The 19142-nt window shown below is 43.2% G+C and overlaps 1 protein-coding gene across 2 annotated transcripts in view; it reads right to left on the bottom strand.

Annotated features, from left to right (window-relative positions):
• LOC137425544 (sodium- and chloride-dependent taurine transporter-like) overlaps positions 1-19142 on the bottom strand; it is a 197687-nt gene that overhangs the window by 97276 nt on the left and 81269 nt on the right. For both annotated transcript variants that reach the window (XM_068114085.2, XM_068114086.2), the window contains exons 5-6: positions 18415-18549; positions 5119-5222 (exon numbers count right to left, since the gene is read on the bottom strand). In XM_068114085.2, the coding sequence (XP_067970186.1) occupies positions 5119-5222; positions 18415-18549 (239 nt within the window). The remainder of the gene's footprint in view (positions 1-5118; positions 5223-18414; positions 18550-19142) is intronic.

The following is a 19142-nucleotide window of genomic DNA, read 5'->3' on the forward strand; positions in this document are numbered from 1 at the left end:
TTCGTAGAACTGTAATAAATTTGTTAAACACGATCTCCCTTTCGTAAATCCATGCTGACTGACTACCTGTCCTGAACCTTTAATTAGTTTGAAATTTTTCAAATGTTTCCATATCCTTTCCTTTCCTGTTTCAGCATGACAATGCCCCCGTGCACAAAGCGAAGTCCATAGAGAAATGCTTTGTCGAGATCGGTGTGGAAGAACTTGACTGGCCTGCACAGAACCCTGACCGCAACCCCATCGAACACCTTTGGGATGAATTGGATCGCCGACTGTGAGCCAGGCCTAATCGCCCAACATCAGTGCTCGACCTCACTAATGCTCTTGTGGCTGAATGGAAGCAAATCCCCGCAGCAATGTTCCAAAATCTAGTAGAAAGCCTTCCCAGAAGAGTGGAGGCTGTTATAGCAGCAAAGGGAGACCAACTTCTTATTAATGCCCATGATTTTGGAATGAGATGCATGATGTTCGGGTGTCCACATACATTTGGTCATGTAGTGTATGTATTGGTATTCTAACTGTAAAATCTATAATAACCAAACCTGAACCAAAATTGAATCAGCTTGTTCTTGTCACCTAACCAATTTATGCACCTAGTTTTGTCATAACTCATCCACAACTTTTTGAGACATCTTGCTATATTTTGTTTTGGCCCTATCTATCAAGGGTGAAGAATCACTTAAATTTTTCTATCGAGATCCAGATCTTCACCAAAATTGAATTGATTCTCCCTTGTCACACACCCAACCGGTCCACCAAGTTTCGTCCAAATCTGTCCACAACATTTTTGAGATGCCGTGCTATTTATCGTGTTTGTCCCTATCTGGACATCCCTATATTGGAATGGTGAAGAATCACTTGAAAAATTATACTAGCCGGATCCGAATCTGTATCTTCACCAAAATCTAATCATTTAGTCCGTGTCACATACACTTCCTCTCTGCCAAATTTCCTCCGAATCCATCCACCTTTGGTGGTGGATGTAATAAAAGACAGTGTGGGTGTGTGTGTGTCTCCTCCATAACTCCAAAACCATGAAACCTAGCGGCCCCAAACTTTGCATGCATACTTCTCGTCTCCAATGGATTGCATCAATGAAAACTGGGTGTTTTGGTGTGTTAAAACACCCTTTTTTGAAGATGATTAATGGGGTGCTCATAGCAGAAAAACCCAAAAGAGCCTTACTAAAATGGCGGTCCACAACCTTAGTCAGCCCACTGTCACATTGCTGGGTTCTTAAACTGTCATTTTGTTTCGGCCTATTCAAACGTGATTTGCCTTGGAAACACAATCTACTCTAATGGATAATTAAAGCATATAATCAAAACCTGGATTTGTGTTTGAGGATCGGATCCTGTTCAATAAATAAGTATCGAAATGTGGAGTGAAATCTGAAAAGTTTACCAACATTGCAATTCTTATACCTAAGTGTATATATTTATTTGTTGAAGCAAGTCTGTCATCTCTTCTTCTGCTCTGTTAGGGTTAGTTTTTTTTTAACTTAACTTAATAATAAATTTTAACTTAATTCATACTTCCATAGGAAAGGGTGTCACTATACTGTACTGGGACCTGCGATACTTGTAGGAAACCAGAATATTTGAAACATCAATTAAAAAAATTCTGTCCATAAGATGGACCCAGATTGCGTTTATTTCAAGGTATTAAATGAGTGGGGATTGGTGGGTCGGATCTGCCTGATATTTTCGGCCATTGAAACCAGAAGCAATCAGCTTGCTATCACTTGCCAAGCCAGCCGTTCCTTTTCAACCATTTTGTTGGAGGACTTGCTTGAGTGCTTAAGCTGCTTGGCGAGCACTCTACTAACTGCTAGGTAATTAAACGCACAGTTGTTTCACCATTCTCTGACCTTTCAGTTTTCTTTATTTGTAGTTTTGCTTAAATATTTTATGACATGGGAAGGGGTGGGTTGCAGGAGTGGATGCAGGAATTTCAAGACAGATTGGGGGGAGGGGAGGAGCGTGTACAAGAAGTCATAATGCCGAATGGGGAGGAGAGGCGATGCAAGGGGGTGTGGAGGGGATCTGGGGGTCCACCTCCAGGAAATTTTGGAAAAATTTATCGTCAGAAACGGCATTTTGGCAGATTCACCAACAGTTCAGCAGATTCACCATTACTAGTGGGCCAATGTGGTGAACTGGTGAGCCAACTCACCCAGCAGTTCCTCACTTAAAACAAGAGTGACCGTACCGTAGTCACAACCTGCGACAAAATCCGGTATAGGGCCGATTGGGAAACACACATTCAATGCACTATTAGAAAAATTAACTCGACACCTCTCATCCATATCACCCTACACCACGGTTATATCAGAACGAGCTGATTCGTCACACGGTCGCGGATTGTTTAACCATAAAATGGGGCCGTTCAGAAATTACGTAATGCTATTTCTTTTAGCAACTTGCGTAATGTAATGGTCAATTACTTAAAGTAATAGAATGCCATGAATACCGAATGTTCTGACGTGCCGAATGGGAAACGCGCATTTACTTCGGGATCAAAAGATTAACTCAACATCTCCCATCATGTGTGTATTCTATAAACACACGCATAATAGACTCACACATGAATAGAAAGTTTAATGGTGTGCACCACTCTGTACCTGCAACTGGACTGCATCCAATATCACAGCATATAACTTTTCATCAAACAGCAGAAGGAGAGGAGGAAGGGGAGGGGTGGTGTGCGCATAACAAATGTGAAGGTAATGAGGATGGGTGGAAGAAGAAAATGAAATTGAGAAAAAAACAGAGCTTTCTATCCTGACTTTGAATTGACGGAAGTTGTAAATGGTTGGGAAATCAGGGTTCTGCAGGGTGAGTCATAAGTCCTAGGACACGGTTTTAGCTGCTTATACAAGATTTGTTTATACCACGCATTTGTAGTTTTAGTTTTTTCAGATAATACAAATAATACATTAAACCAAGATGGCAGACACCAGTCCATTTACAGTGGAAGAGAGGCTGGTAGCAATGGTATGGTACCACTAGAGGAGAAACACAAACAAGACGATGAAACAGGTGCAAGAAGAGGGCTTATGGCTCACCCTGGTAGATGGTATAAACTAAGATATAGATTCTCATATTTTCAAGAATTTTGGCCCCACATTGAGGAAAGATTATTGGTGAACCAAATCACTTAAATGATCCTTTCTAAAATATACAACGATGCCCGTTAATTATATTTAAAACGAGCAGAGTTACCCACCATTGCCAGGAAAACAAGAAAGATCAATCAGAGATTGCAAACCCTCGCCAGGATGTATTTTCAATGGTTTTTAAAGCTTTTGTGTTAAAACAAATATGGCGGCCGAAGCACGTGACCGATGACGTCATCATTATTTTTCTCCACTAATTTATTCCTAGATTATGCTCAAGAAATTTCATCTTGATCGGATGAAGTTTTGTACTTGTCAAATGATGACGTCATAATCGAGGCACCTATGACATCATCATTAACATATTTTATTCCCCATGGAGAGTTCTTTACAATGAGCCATGTCTCAATTTTTTCTATTCAGCGCTTTCGGAGATATAGAGGTGCAAAGTTTTTCGGTTTTTCCAAGATGGCCGAACCACGTGACCTATGACGTCATAATTATCATTAGAAGCTACAGGTCGAGGTGCACCTATGGTGAAAGTTTCCTGTCAATCGGACCAACGGTTGCAGAGAAAATCATATTCATTCTGTGCGGACAAACAGACAGACAGACAAACGGACTCAAATGCAATACCCTCCCCTCAGGCGAGGGTATTAAATAGTCAGTCATGCAATTTAGTTTAGTGAGCTTTTTATAGTCAGAGGAAGCCACGCCCCTTGGGCACGCCCTGCTGCCACGCCCCTTGGGCAAGCCGCTCGTCGAAATTTGATGCGCCCATGTTTTATGTCGTAAAAAGTTAACCCCTGACATCCTGACAAATCTCACACTCTTACTATGTCTCTCCGAAAAGATCGACTGGACAACCCTCCCATCTACTTTCTCAACAATCCTCTCCAAGAAGTTCGGTCGCTCAAGCTTTTGGGTCTCACCATCTGCCATGATCTTTCTTGGGAAAACCACATTTCCAAGCTGGCCTCCAAAGCCAGTCGCCGACTGGGCATCCTCCGTCGTGCGAAGTCCTTCCTAGGCACACCTGAGCTCCTCACCACATACAAGGCTTTCATCCGCAGCTCAATGGAATACTGTTCTCCCCTATGGGCTGGTGCTCCTGCCTCACACCTGGCTCGGCTTCACGCTGTTGAATCCAAAGCTTTCAGAATCATTGGAATCTCCCGCGATGAAGCCATCTCTGAGGGCCTTTCACTCACTCACCGCAGGCAGGTAGGTGGTCTTTCTGTCTTCTACCGACTCCTCTCCGGCCTTGCTCCCCCAGCTCTCTCTGTGCTCTGTCCCCCAAATATTCCTACAGGTCGCACAAGATCTGCCAGCCACCCTCTGATGGTTAAAGTGCCGAAATCTCGGCTCTCTGCTCACCTTCACTCTTTCATTCCTCTTTTCTCCCGCCTCTGGAACAAACTCCCACAGTCACTTCAATCCCACTCCTCCCTCCAGGTCTTTAAAACAGCTGTTCACCACCATCTCTTATCTTCCCCCATCCAAAACCTTGATCTTTTCTACCCCCACTAATTCACCCCAGATCCACCTTGTTTGAAATTCCAACTTCTTTCCTGGAGGTCTTGGCAGTGTCCATATGTTTTATACCTCTCCCACCCCCCCCCCTTCCCATGCCTCCCCCCCAAAGCCCTCTCCCTCCCACAGTTCTCTCGATGTCTCCATGTCTCTCGGTCCCTGCTCTCAAATGTTGTGTTTGTGTCCTTCCCCCTCTCTCCCCATCTTGTCTACCGCTCCCGATGTTATTTGTTTTGTGTGTCTGTTTGTCTTTCTGTGTGATTAATGTTCGCTCTTTCACGAGCCTCGATCTTGTATACAAACCCCCCCCCCCCCATGGACCCCCTATTTCCTCTCTAAGTCACTTCATTAGGCTTTCCATGAGGCACAACCGAAAAACAGACGTTCACATTTATATGTATAATAAATACTGCACATTTTGGGTGCCATTGACTACACTGAAGCTGGAGCGAAATCTACAACCTCACTTGTAGCAGTTGTAGTTGTACTTATTGTAGCTTCCCATGGATGTTAAGAGGCTGACGGAAATGGCTGTCGAAAAAAGGACTTGCGTCCCTGCATCCATCCAAACCTGTTGGGAAACAAACCCACAGAAGGCAAGATTCATTTTACCCACCGAGACAAAATGCCGATACATGCAAGGACGAGATCCCCAAAACACGTCATCCACAACGTCCACACAATCTACTTCACAATCATGTTGAACCACATTTGTTGCATGTTGCCATTTCTGTTTCCGAACTCGCTTCCCCAACTTCTCCTTATCTCTACGAGCCTTGGCAATATTCCCAACACATTGGCGGTAATTGCACTCAGCACCCTTAAACCACCAATTTTATCAGGTGAATGGCATGTACTGGAACATCAGCAACATCCTGTGCAATTTCCCTTTGAAATTTGCTCCATCCTCCCATGTTGGGTGTCACCATTACCATGGATGACTGCGCTGGTAACCAGTACTCCTGGGCTGCCTGTCCTCTTTGTTATCAGCCTGAACTTTATGGTTTTTTTTGGGTTTTTTTTAGCAGCAACTTCAATTCCCTGAACTATTGATGTCCATTCCTTTCCTGAAATCCAAATTCCTTTCCGATAAACTACCTATGTTGAGTGCGCTCGTCTTGGACATTGCACACAAATCTATTCCTGAGCATTTCCGACAGCGTCTCCCCAAACTCACAGGATTCCGATACGTGTCTCAGATCAGCAACATATGCTGCAATTGATTGTCCTGAATCCCGAAACAGCGAGGGGAATTTATTAACCCCAAAAACCACAGATTTTTTCTTTACCCTCTCTCCTTTATCTACTTCCTCCCTTCTATTACATCCCCATACTCCTACATCCTCCCAATGTTCCTTACTTTATTTTTGAGTTTATCGGCAATACACTATTTTGTGGTGCCAGTCAAAGCAGCCATGTGGCAGACGGCAGACCAAAGGTGGATGGAGGTTATGTTTTCACCCCTGACTGTTTGCTACTTGCGAAAATCTATAAGATATTTCAAGTGTATGATTGGTTGGTCTTGTGCGTTATTGTCTGTTTGTTTGTCTGTCTGTTTGTATGTTAATCGCCTACAGGTCACAATTTTAAACTGATCTTGATGAAACTTCACCAACTCTTAGAGGAGGAAGCCTATTGATTTTGAGGTCAAAAGGTCAACAACTTTATCAAATTTCTAAAATCCTCAATTTTTAGCTGATAGACTTTAAATTTGAAGAGGATTTGCATATCAGAGCAATGAATTCAATCACCAATTATTTTTGAGGTCAACATAGGCCAAAAGATCAACATAGGCCAAAAGATCAACATAGGCCAAAGGTCAACAACTTTATCAAATTTCTAAAATCCTCATTTTTCATCCGATTGACTTAAAATTTGAAGATGATTTGCATATCAGATCACTGAATTCAATCACCAATTATTTTTTAGGTCAACATAGGCCAAAAGATCAACATAGGCCAAAAGATCAACATTGGCCAAAAGATCAACATAGGCCAAAGGTCAACAACTTAGGTGACGTTTCTAAAATCCTCATTTTTCATCCGATTGACTTAAAATTTGAAGATGATTTGCATATCAGATCACTGAATTCAATCACCAATTATTTTTGAGGTCAACATAGGCCAAACGATCAACATAGGCCAAAAGATCAACATAGGCCAAAGGTCAACAACTTAGGTGACGTTTCTAAAATCCTCATTGTTCATCCGATTGACTTAAAATTTGAAGATGATTTGCATATCAGATCACTGAATTCAATCACCAATTATTTTTGAGGTCAACATAGGCCAAAGGTCAACAACTTATTTTTGGGGATTTTGCAAGTGTCATGCTATGCACAACATATTTCTTGTTTTTTTGTCTGTGAACAAGATATCTCAAATAGTTGTGGACAGATTTGGACGAAACTTGGTGGACAGGTGGGGCATGTGACGAGGAAGAATTGATTTACAGTAATTTTGGTGAAGATTCGAATCCAGATCCGGATACAATTAATTTTTAATTTTCCAGAGATTCTTCACCATTGAGTGATGATGCCAAATACGATATATAGCATTGTATTCCAAAAAGTCGTGGACAGCTTATGACAAAACTATGTGGATGAGTTGGTTAGGCAACAAGAACAAGCCGATTAGATTTTGGTTCAGGTCCGAATTCCAGTCTAATCCATATGAATATTTCTTTTGACAAACTGCTCTGAAACCCTCAAACACATCAGCCAATAAGAGCACATCAGTCTTGAGATACAAATCATGATATTCCCCAAGATGTTTAATATCAAACTTCTTCCAAATATTTTCCACTTGGGTTCATTCTTTATCAGTTTCCACTCCAATTGACTATCACGTTGTCGATCGTGGAGCGGATTGTGTGCCCCGATGACCCAATGAGCTATACTGGACACATCTAACCAAACCAGTCAGGTCGGAGGGTAGGGGGACAGGCGGAGTATAGTCAAAACCTTGAGGAGTAAACCTCAATGACAAAAATCTTGATGTCGGCAGCAGGGCCTCAGTAGTCGAAATGGCGAAGCAGAAATACTTGTTACCCAGCATTTAAATGATGAAGATCATAAATTCTGCTGAAAAGAATACCGCATACTCATGTAGAACTTGCAACCACATGAGTATAATCAACAACCGAAAGACACTATGACAATGGAAAACCATATCTCTCTACCATACTGCATTGGTCATTCCGCAGGTAAAAAAACAAGGGCCGCGTCACCCGGGTAGCGACCAGGCTGGGATCAAAAATTCAGTGACTGGTCAACTACCACAACTACTACAACAACAACAACACTATAAACAGCAGAATCTTCTAAAATGTAAACATCCCACTTTTGTAGCAAAATTCAATACACGGACACTTAGCTCACCGGAAAAGATAAATGAAACCGTTGCACACGCGGAGAGGTTTGGCATCAGTTTAATCTGCCTTCAAGAACACCACATTTACCATGTTGACATCCATTGTAAAGGAGTAGGAAAAGGGTAGACCTTAGTTACTAGCTCAGCCACTAAAAAACCCCTGAACGCTTCAGTTTGTGGTGTTGGCCTACTTATTAGTAACTGCATATAAAAGCCTGAATAAAATTGAGTCCTATTAATAGTCGCATCAATGGTAGCAACCTTCAATGGTAATTCTGAAGCAACAATAATATCATGCTACAATCCGACCAATGTATCATCGGAAGAAGACGCACGCGAAATCCGAAACACAACATCATCATAGGGGATATTAATGCAAAACCTGGGCCAGCTGAGTGTAAACAATATCACAAATAGGAACGGCAGATATCTATTAGATCTTATGGCGGAATGTAAACTTATCTCTACGAGTAATGTGTTCCAAAAACGGAAAGGTAAACTTTGGACTTCACTTCCACCACCCAACATAGAGCACAGTTGGATTACATTCTGATCAACAAAAAGTGGAAAAACAGTGCCATGAATTGCGAGTCGAACGGCAGCTTCCACTCGGTAGGTTCAGATCATCGGATAGTAACTGCTAAAGTAAGACTAAGTCTGCGAACAAACATCAAAAGTAAAAAAAAAACCACCACAGGACAAATGGAATAAGCTGAAAAACGATTCAATTCTTCAGGCGTACACAGTGGAAGTGAAAAACCGATTTGACGCAATGCAAGGCTCCACAAGTACCCAAACGGCCGATGCTATGCACAACAATATTGGCCCGCTCACAACTACGCATCTGAGAAACATCTACTATAAATGATTAATTGCAAATGTGTGGAGTATGTGGGAAGATGAAAATGTAATAGAAAAGTGTGCAGCACTGAAATCTGCATACATTGCAAAGTCTGCAAATGGAACCGCAACTAATATTATAGAATACGTTAACGCAAAACAAGAACTAAAATGTGCTTATGATGAGTGTCAAGAAAGGTATATTAGGGACAAAACCATCAAAACTACATCTGCGGCAGAAGATTAGCAGTCACAGCTAATATGGCATACGCTAAACAAAATTACTGGAAGAAAAAATAGTAACCAGGGAAACTTTGAGCTTTGTAAACCACTGATGAACCACTGGTAAACCTCCTAGGACTGTCCCCAACTATGATCATAGCCCCTACTCATACAGTTGTAAATGGGATACTGCCAATTGACATGGAAAACTTCACAATGAAAGAACTAAACAGTAACAAAATCAATGGCAAACACCAAAGCATCGGATATTCTATCAAACTATCCAATTTCCCCAATTCTATCAAACCCATGGCTCTCTTCCCAAGCCGAGAGTCCACAAACCACAGCGGAACATTTGTGGAAGACCATGCTTTTACCATCATGTTCCACAGATGCCCCACTGTTTGTCCGGTGGGCTATATCCATTCCTGTCCATGCGGTTCGACCCGCGTCCATTGACCAGCACAGCATGGCAGGTCATCACATGCTGGCTGTCCCAGAGTCTCAGGGAGAGGCTGCCAGGGCGCATACCCGGGCGGTCACCACATCAGGCCCTTGTTGGCCGTCCGTGGTGCTGCAACCAAAGCGCGACCCACAACAACTCCCCCTAGTGGCCCTCATGATGCAACATACCCGGTGTCTGTGAGAAACCACTTCGGACCCCCGGAAGTCTTAACCCCCACCAGGGTCCGATGACCCTACCGGCCCGAGACACTTGCTCGGGACGGCGCTCCGATGGACAAGGGACGCCACACTCCACCAGACCCCCAGTGGGGCCCAGGCTGCACAATGACACCCATGGTTGGACCCCACGTCCAAATCCTGCCACTACAACCCCCCAGCTGGCTGGCACAGACCAATTTTGAAAGGGGCAAATTTTACACGATGCCAACCTCAATGACCTCTCCTAGTCCGAACTCCGCAGCCCAGGGACCAATTCCCTCCAAGGCTGTGCCAAATTGTCCTCCCATTTCAATTTCAATTGAAATTTCCTTTTAAAAATTTTGGCCTCGTGTGTGCAAGAACCGCAGCTGCAGGTAACAACCCCTTCTTCGGGTTTTTTTCTTTCATTTTTTTTTGTATACAAGATCGAGGTTCATGTAAGACCTAACATCAATCAAAAAAAAAAAACCTACACACAAAACATACAATAAAGGGAACGGGAGACAAGATGGGGAGAGAGAGGGAAGCACATAAGTACAACAGCAGAGAACAGGGACAACGGAAGATCCGTGGGAGGGAGAGGGGCTTGGGGGGAGGAGACATGGGAAGGCAGGGTGGGGGGTGGGAAAGCTATAAAACACATGGACACTGTGAGAACCTCCAGGAAAGAAAGAAGTCGGGGAAAAAAGTGGATCTGGGGTGAATTAACGGGGGCAGAAAAGATCAAGGTTTTGGATGGGGGAAGACAAGAGATTGTGGTGCACAGCTGTTTTAAAGACCTGGAGGGAGGAGTGGATTTGAAGAGTGAGGGAGTTTGTTCCAGAGGTGGGAGTAAAGAAGAATGAAGGAGTGAAGGTGAGCAGAGAGTCTTGATTTTGGCAATTTCACCAGAAGAGTTACTTGCAGATCTTGTGCGACCTGTCGGAATATTTGGGGGACAGAGCACAGATAGAGCAGGGGGAGCTAGGCCAGATAGAAGTCGGTAGAAGACAGAAAGATCACCTACCTGCCTGCGGTGAGTGAGTGAAAGGCCCTTGGAGTTAGCTTCATCGCGGGAGATTCCAATGATGCTGCAAGCTTTCGTTTCGACAGCGTGAAGACGAGCTAGGTGTGAGGCAGGAGCACCAGCCCAGAGGGGAGAACAGTATTCCATTGAGCTGCGGATGAAAGCCTTGTATGTGGTGGGGAGCTCAGGTGTGCAAAGGAAGGACTTCGCATGACAGAGGATGCCCAGTCGGCGACTGGCTTTGCAAAACCATCTGGGCGAATGTTAGAAAATACCAAGAGCATGGCACTAGCGTCAACCGCAACAAGGAGAATTCTGGTAAGAGGCGCACTGGGCGATCGGAAATGAACATTGCAGCAGTAAGGCTGCAAGTTTTGGAGCATCCTAGGGATACCAGCGCAAGACGGAATGGGACAGGATTGCCTTTGGCAACAATCAACCGAATCACAAGACTGGACCTCCACCAACATCCATATCGGATTCACATCAGGCATCAACTTACGCCAGGGGATTTTGCCAGGAGGCTGGTGCTTGCCAGATGGTTGATTGCACATTGCGAAGCAGATGTAAATTTCCTGAGGTATCTCGTTATCGGCGACGAAGCTGCTTTCGCCATGGACGGCAAGGTCAATACCCATAATGTTCTTGAATATGCACCGACAGGACAACCCCCGGAACATAATTTTGACACCAACATGAATCGACAAAAATGCTCTGTTTGGTTGGGACTTTGTGGAAGTGGTCAGGTGATCGGGCCATTTTTCTTTCAAAGGAATGTCAATGGTAACAGGTATCTGCAGATGATCAATGATGAAGTTTTACCACAGCTGTTGGAGAACTTTGAGCAAAAGGTTCGTGGTGTCTTCAGATATCTCTGGTGGGCCCAAGATGGCGCCCCAGCACATCGTCTTATCGCTGTCCGAGATCGACTGAGGGAACTCTTTGGAGACCGAGTCATCACCCTCAACCATGCAGTGGAATGGCCGCCAAGATCACCTGACCTCACACCATGTGATTATTTCCTTTGGGGACATTTAAAGAACAAGGTGTTCGTAACTCCTCCCCGTGATCTTGACGAATTGCAGGGTCGCATTCGACATGAAGTGGATGCTTTGCGCAATGACCCGGCTATGGTGAGACGAGCAGTTCAGGGCATGCTCCACAGCTGTGAGCTTTGTGTTGAAAGGGGAAGTGGACATGTTGAAGGTGTGGGTGCATAAAGGCCAATCATTCCTGAGAAAAGTTCACATCTGACGTTCATTTTGCACCAATTATCCTGACTTGCATCGATTAGCCAAACTTGTAAAAATGCGATTTGAACTTGTCATTTTCAATGAACATGTACTCGGTCATGTGTGACAGCAATGATGCATGGAAGGTGTCAATGGAAAGCTGAGGATCTCCTCCTAATTAGTAAACCACACGTAAATTGTCAAAATAAACAACCTTTGCATATTAACCCCTTGAATTCGGATTACCTTTTTTTTGATATGCACTGCATAGATAAATGATATCTATGCACCTGATATGCACCTGAGTTGCTGTTTTTCCATGGTTTACACCAATCATAATTCAAACAATCATAATGCACAAATGTATTTGTAATATACGAGATATCACATTTTATAAACAATTGAAGTTGAAAAGTTAAGTTGGAAAAAAAAAATTTCCCCGAAAAAATCCCCCCCCCCCCCCCCCCCCCACCAAAAAGAATAATTGGAAATGTTTTCTAATAAAATACCCTTAGGACATACTGTCGGGAGAGATAGGTGCATACCAGAAGTTTGGTACGATTTTACAAAAAATTGAGGGAGTAGTTCATTGACAAGACAAGACAAGACAGACACTGCACAGATATATATATATAGGGCATGCCCCTTAGGCCCCTTAGTTCGCCTAGCCACCTAGGTTCGCTTCGGATTAGGGTTAGCCCGAACCATGAAAAACAGCCCCAGACCATTATTCCTCCTCCACCATATATATATACACATATATGTATTGATATACAACAAGGCCTGGTGTTGGCTTATAGTAAGGGAAACATATGAAAATCTGTTAACTAAATTGTTACCAAAAAATTTCTTCACCAATATGTTTGTAAAGGTGTGTAATAACATGTGTTAAAATGTTGAAGGTCAACTCCCGTGGGAAACCCAGAAAAAAAGCTGTTGAATTCGGGTACCGAAAAATTATTTTCGAGAATTTTTATTTTTTTAAATCGGCCCTTAAGTAACTTATGAGGGGTCAAATAAGGGTTTTTCATGATTCTGAGTTGATTGTTAACATTTATATTTCACCACAGACACTCCTTTGTGGAAAAATAATTTCTAAATATATCTCATTTTCTACTTTGCAGGACATGGAGTCTAGCAATATGGATGAAGACGTTACTCCACCTGTGCTCAATTGCTTCATCTGTGCACGCTCGGATACACCAGCTGAAAGGCTCATACAGGCAACTCCAAAGGGATACTCAACTTTATTGAAACAAGCAGAAACTGTCGAAAATGTTACTGTTGTGGAACGTATGAAGGAGGCTCAAAAGGAAGAAAAACTGAGGTACCACCAGAAGTGTAAAAATGATCTGTACAACAACTTTGTTGCAACCACCAAGTAGTCAGCTCAAGCATCAAAGGCAGAGAAAGAGTCATCAAAGTTGAAGAGAAGACGCACTACTTGTGAGTTCAGTTCATCAACTGGCTGCAGTTCTAGAAGATCACAGTCAGTTGACCTCCTGTATAAGGATGTATGCATTCTTTGCAACCAACCAGCCCAGCTCTACAAAAATAATCCAGCACAAGCTAGAAAGAAATACAGAGTGCCAGATAATTTGACTGCAGATACACTGAAGGCAAGCTTGCTGAAGACAGCACGGAGTCGCGGGGATGACTGGGGCACTGAAGTCACTGGACGCCTGGAAGGGATCAACGACTTGGTAGCAGAAGAAACACTGTACCATTTGCGATGCAAACTTATGTTTGCGAGAGGTGACAGTTTGTCTAAGACTGATGAGGAAGGAAAAAGGAAGAGAGGACAGAGGAGTATTGATGAGGAGCGAGAGGCTTCGTATTTCTCTCGATAAAACTTCTAGAGAAATACGAAGACACCTTGTATTTCACAACACAGGAAAGAAGGGCAGATGTACTCTGTCTCAAAGATGGCACCGACAATATTCTGCGAGGGCATCATGCTAATCTTGACCATGGAGATGAGAACACTCAGATCATAAAGACGGCACTCAAGTTCATATCCAATGATATTGCCTTGATTGATTTAGGTCCAAAGTCATACCCCACCACACACAGTATGACTGACATCGATAGTCAGCTGACACTTGTTCCTGCAAGCCTTCAGATGTTCTTGAGACCGATTGTCAAGACAGACGAAAGAGTTGCCGTTTGGGGGCAGAATTTTATTAAGGCCTGTCGACCTCGGTCTGGAGTATTGCCACACCAAATGGGGCTTGCCATACAACTTGATCATAGATTTGGGTCAAAATGGATGCTCAACAAGTTCCACCGGCTGGGATACACTGAGTCTTACACGGAGACAAAAAACTACAAATACTGCTTCCTTAATAGTAGGAGTGGAGATGATGTTCCAGATACTTCTGGCACTCTTGACACCATTGTGGAGGAAACCGATGAACAGATCAATGATGAGGTTGCGGTTGATGCTGCGCTTGAGGATCAATCAGTGATGACAGCCAAAGTGCCAGCCAGTGAAAGTGAATTGTCAAGTAATGATCAGGTGGTCTTTATGGAGGTTGGGGAAACAAACAATGCAGTCACTCAGTTTGTTGGAGACAATATAGATTTAAACATTGTCTCTATTCACGGAAACACTCCCTTTCACTCAATGGGTTGGATCGAAGTCACCTCTCCGGCACCACCTTTGCCAGATCCACAGACAACAGCAGCTTTCCCCCAGGTGAAGTTGAAGGCACTCGACAAAGCTAAGATCCTGAGAGGAACTGAAGTAAAGATTATTCCATTTACGAACAGGAAACAGATAGGAACGAACGCGATCATGTTTCTCCCCCTCGCTGAGCTTTCCTCCTCCCTGGCTCATGATCAGCCACTCCTCACTCCAGGTGACACACTCTGGGCAGCGGGGTGGGTGATCAAAGCCAACGATCCTGAGTTCCCACACTCCAACTGGAATGGCTGGATGAAGAGAATGCATGGGTATGAGCCAGTTCCAACACTGGACCCCACGGCTCCTGAGGAGCTATTGCAGTTCATGAGCTGTAATTGTCATGGACATTGCAGCAACCGGCGATGCAGCTGCAAGAAGAATGGGGTCACGTGCATCTCGGCCTGTGGAGTCTGTAATGGCATTACATGCAGAAACTGCAGTCATGATGTTGTTGAGTCTGAAGAAGACATAGACAATGACTGTTGAAACTTGTGACATTGTGAATGAGAAATAACTCTTGAGTATTATATATGTATGTGAAATAAAAGCTACTTTGTGTGTAAATGTAAAAGTGAAAATATAAATGTTAACAATCAACTCAGAATCATGAAAAACCCTTATTTGACCCCTCATAAGTTACTTAAGGGCCGATTAAAAAAAATAAAAATTCTCGAAAATAATTTTTCGGTACCCGAATTCAACAGCTTTTTTCTGGGTTTCCCACGGGAGTTGAACTTCAACATTTTAACACATGTTATTACACACCTTTACAAACATATTGGTGAAGAATTTTTTTGGTAACAATTTAGTTAACAGATTTGTGAAATATCTCATAAAATGCCCTTACTATTAGCGGTTAGGGTGCCGGCTTGGGATCCTGGGTTCGAATCCCAGTCGATCGTTAAATTAACGCCAGGGAGGATGACTCAGCCTGTCATCCTTCTGAGGTCGACAATTTGATTACCAGTTCACTGGTAATTCTGTGTGTCGCAAGAGGCGACTAACAGGGTTGGCAGCAGTAAGGGCATCTGGCCATAAAACATTGCTTCAAAAAGGGGGACCACGGTGCCCATAAAAGGCCAACCCCTGCACTGCGGGGGGAAAAATGGCCTCTAAAGGTGATTCTATGCATATACAACAAGACGCAATCACTTCTGGTCACCCAAAATTGGAGGGAATAACCAATCAGCTCTCACCTAATCAATTATCGCAGGTGGCTAGGATTTCTATAAATTAATCCCCATGCTCTTCCAGCCAAACAAAGCTGCATAAAGCAATCAAGAAAAGCTACACGAAGTAAGCCCTTTGATGTTTCAAACCATACTTGGGTTTCTCTACAGCTGCAGACATTCACAAGTAGCACATACACTACATAGCCAAAAGTATGTGGACAACCGAACATCACACCCGTATGTGCTCGTCAAACATTTCATTCCAAAATCATGGGCATTAATATGGAGTTGGTCCCCCTTTTGCTGCTATAACAGCCTCCACTCTTCGAGGAAGGCTTTCCACTAGATGTTGGAACATTGCTGCGGGGATTTGCTTCCATTCATCCACAAGAGCATCAGTGAGATCGGGCACTGATGTTGGGCGATTAGGCCTGGCTCACAGTCGGTGTTCCAATTCATCCCAAAGGTGTTCGATGGGGTTGAGGTCAGGGTTCAGTGCAGACCAGTCAAGTTCTTCCACACCGATCTCGCCAAACCATTTCTGTTTGGACTTCGCTTTGTGCAAGGGGGTCTGCTTTGTGCAAGGGGGTCTTTCTGTCTTCTACCTTTCAGCATTGTCATGCTGAAACAGGAAAGGGCCTTCCCCAAACTGTTGCCACAAAGTTGGAAGCACTCAATCGTCTAGAATGTCATTGTATGCTGTCGCATTAAGATTTTCATTCACTGGAATTAAGGGGCCTAGCCCCTTAGGCCCCTTAGTTTGCCTAGCCACCTAGGTTCGCCTCGGATTAGGGTTAGCCCGAACCATGAAAAACAGTCCCAGACCATTATTCCTCCTCCACCAAACTTTGCAGTTGGCACTATGCATTCGGGCAGGTGGCATTCTCCTGGCATCCGCCAAACCCAGATTCGTCCGTCGGACTGCCAGATGGTGAAGCATGATTCATCATTCCAGAGAACGTGTTTCCACTGATCCAGAGTCCAATGGCGGCGAGCTTTACACCACTCCAGTCGACGCTTGGCATTGTGCATGATCTTCGGCTTGTGTGCGGCTGCTCGGCCATGGAAATCCATTTCATGTAACTCCTGACGAACAGTTGTTGTGCTGACGTTGCTTCCAGAGGCAGTTTGTAACTCGGTAGTGAGTGTTGCAACCAAGCACAGATGAATTTTACGTGCTTCAGCACTCGGCAGTCCTGTCTGTGAGCTTGTGTGGCCTATCACTTCGCGGCTGAGCTGTTGTTGCTCCTAGACCTTTCTACTTCACAATAACAGTACTTACAGTTGCCCGGGGCATCCTCAGCAGGGCAGAAATTTGACGAACTGACTTGTTGGAAAGGTGGCATCCTATGACAGTGCCACATTGAAAGTCACTGACCTCTTCAGTACGGCCCATTCTACTGCCAATGTTTGTCTATGGAGATTGCATGGAATGTGTGCTTGATTATATATAACTGTTAGCAATGGGTGTGGCTGAAACAGACGAATCCACTAATTAGAAGGGGTGTCCGCATACTTTTGGCCATGTTGTGTACATGAGAATCCCAATGCTACAAACCCTCTTGGTGAATCAGCAGCAACAGCGTAAACAGAAACGTGCACCACCAAGGTTCCCAAGCATGCACCATGTGCAATGTCAGTAGCAGTTAAAATATAAATAACAAGGCCAAATCAGTCTCTCACCCATTAATTGAAGGGGGAATAACCAATCATCTCTCACTTAATCAATTACCGTGGGTGGCCAGTTTCTGTCTATGCTATTGCTGATGATTTGCAAATAAGTGATCAAACCTGAATGGTGGCTGAGGGGGCATGTATAGTATAAGGATTCTCGGCATGTGCTACTTGTCTACAGCTTTAAATGTAAAGGAACTCAGGCAGGGTTTTAAACAGCAAAGGACTTACCTTGTTTAGCTTTTCTTGGTTGCTTCACACAGCTTTCTTTGACTGGAAGAGCATGGGGGTTTATATTCAGATCAGATGCCATTACTGTAGTGTGTACCTGGACGCAAGTGCCACATCAGCTATTGTTGCATGCATCCTGATCAAGAAGAAATGCCACACATTATCCCATCTGTAGTGGACAAAACAGTTCTGAGCAGAGCGAGGAAATTAAAATAAAAAAGGCTCTTGTGGCGAAACAGTTGCATAGGCTCCACTTAATAAGAATAAGCTTAGGAAAGCTACAGCCCATCCTTCTCTGTAAGATTGGATTGCAACCAATTCCAGGAAGATATTTACATTCTCTATTTTATTGACCAGCCTATCCCGGAGAGAGAAGATACATGGATGTGTGTTTCGGACTTGTTGGCCCTCGTCAGCGTGGAGCTCAAGATCTGGAGTAGCTCTGGAAAAGCTGTACAGCATCAATTTTAAATGACTAAAAAGTCAGATGATACCTTGTTTTCACACATGAGTATTACTTCAATTTCTGAAGTAGTGTTTATGTATTATGAGGCAATAGTCTTTTTTTTTTTGTATGTACACGCATTCTTTCTCCCCTGAGATAAATAATGTTTGCCAAAAATTCAATCGTAATGGAAGAGCAGAATCATAAAGGTCATTGATTACCTGTGCATCTCCCAGGCGTTGTAAATTGGGGTACAGGTAGTACTTCATACCATAGACGGCATTTGGCAGGGTAACCCCACGGACAAGCAAGATGAAGAGGATCACAAGAGGAAATGTTGCTGTGAAATAGACAATCTGACAAGACAGTCATGTTAATGGAAAGTTAAATGCATCAAGTAAATCTACCATACCTTCTGGATTTTGACAATTTTGGATTGAAGATGCCAATTACATTGCTGAAATACTAATTACATTACTGAAATGCCAATTACATTGCTGGAATACCAATTACATTGCTACAATACCAATTACATTGCTGCAATATCAATTATATTGCCAATAATACCAGTTACATTGCTGCAATGCCAATTACATTGCTGAAATACCAATTAAATTGCTGCAATACCAATTATATTGCTGCAAAACCAATTACATTGCTGAAATACCAATTACATTGCTGCAATACCAATTACATTGCTGAAATACCAATTACATTGCTGCAATACCAATTACATTGCTGAAATACCAATTACATTGCTGCAATACTAATTACATTCTTAAATACCAATTACATTGCTGGAATACCAATTACATTGCTACAATACCAATTACATTGCTACAATACCAATTACATTGCTGCAATATCAATTACATTGCTACAATACCAGTTACATTGCTGCAATACCAGTTACATTGCTGAAATACCAATTACATTGCTGCAATACTAA

Source organism: Myxine glutinosa, chromosome 4 (genome assembly GCF_964187855.1).
Source record: "Myxine glutinosa chromosome 4, kmMyxGlut1.1, whole genome shotgun sequence".
NCBI classification, from domain to species: domain Eukaryota; kingdom Metazoa; phylum Chordata; class Myxini; order Myxiniformes; family Myxinidae; genus Myxine; species Myxine glutinosa.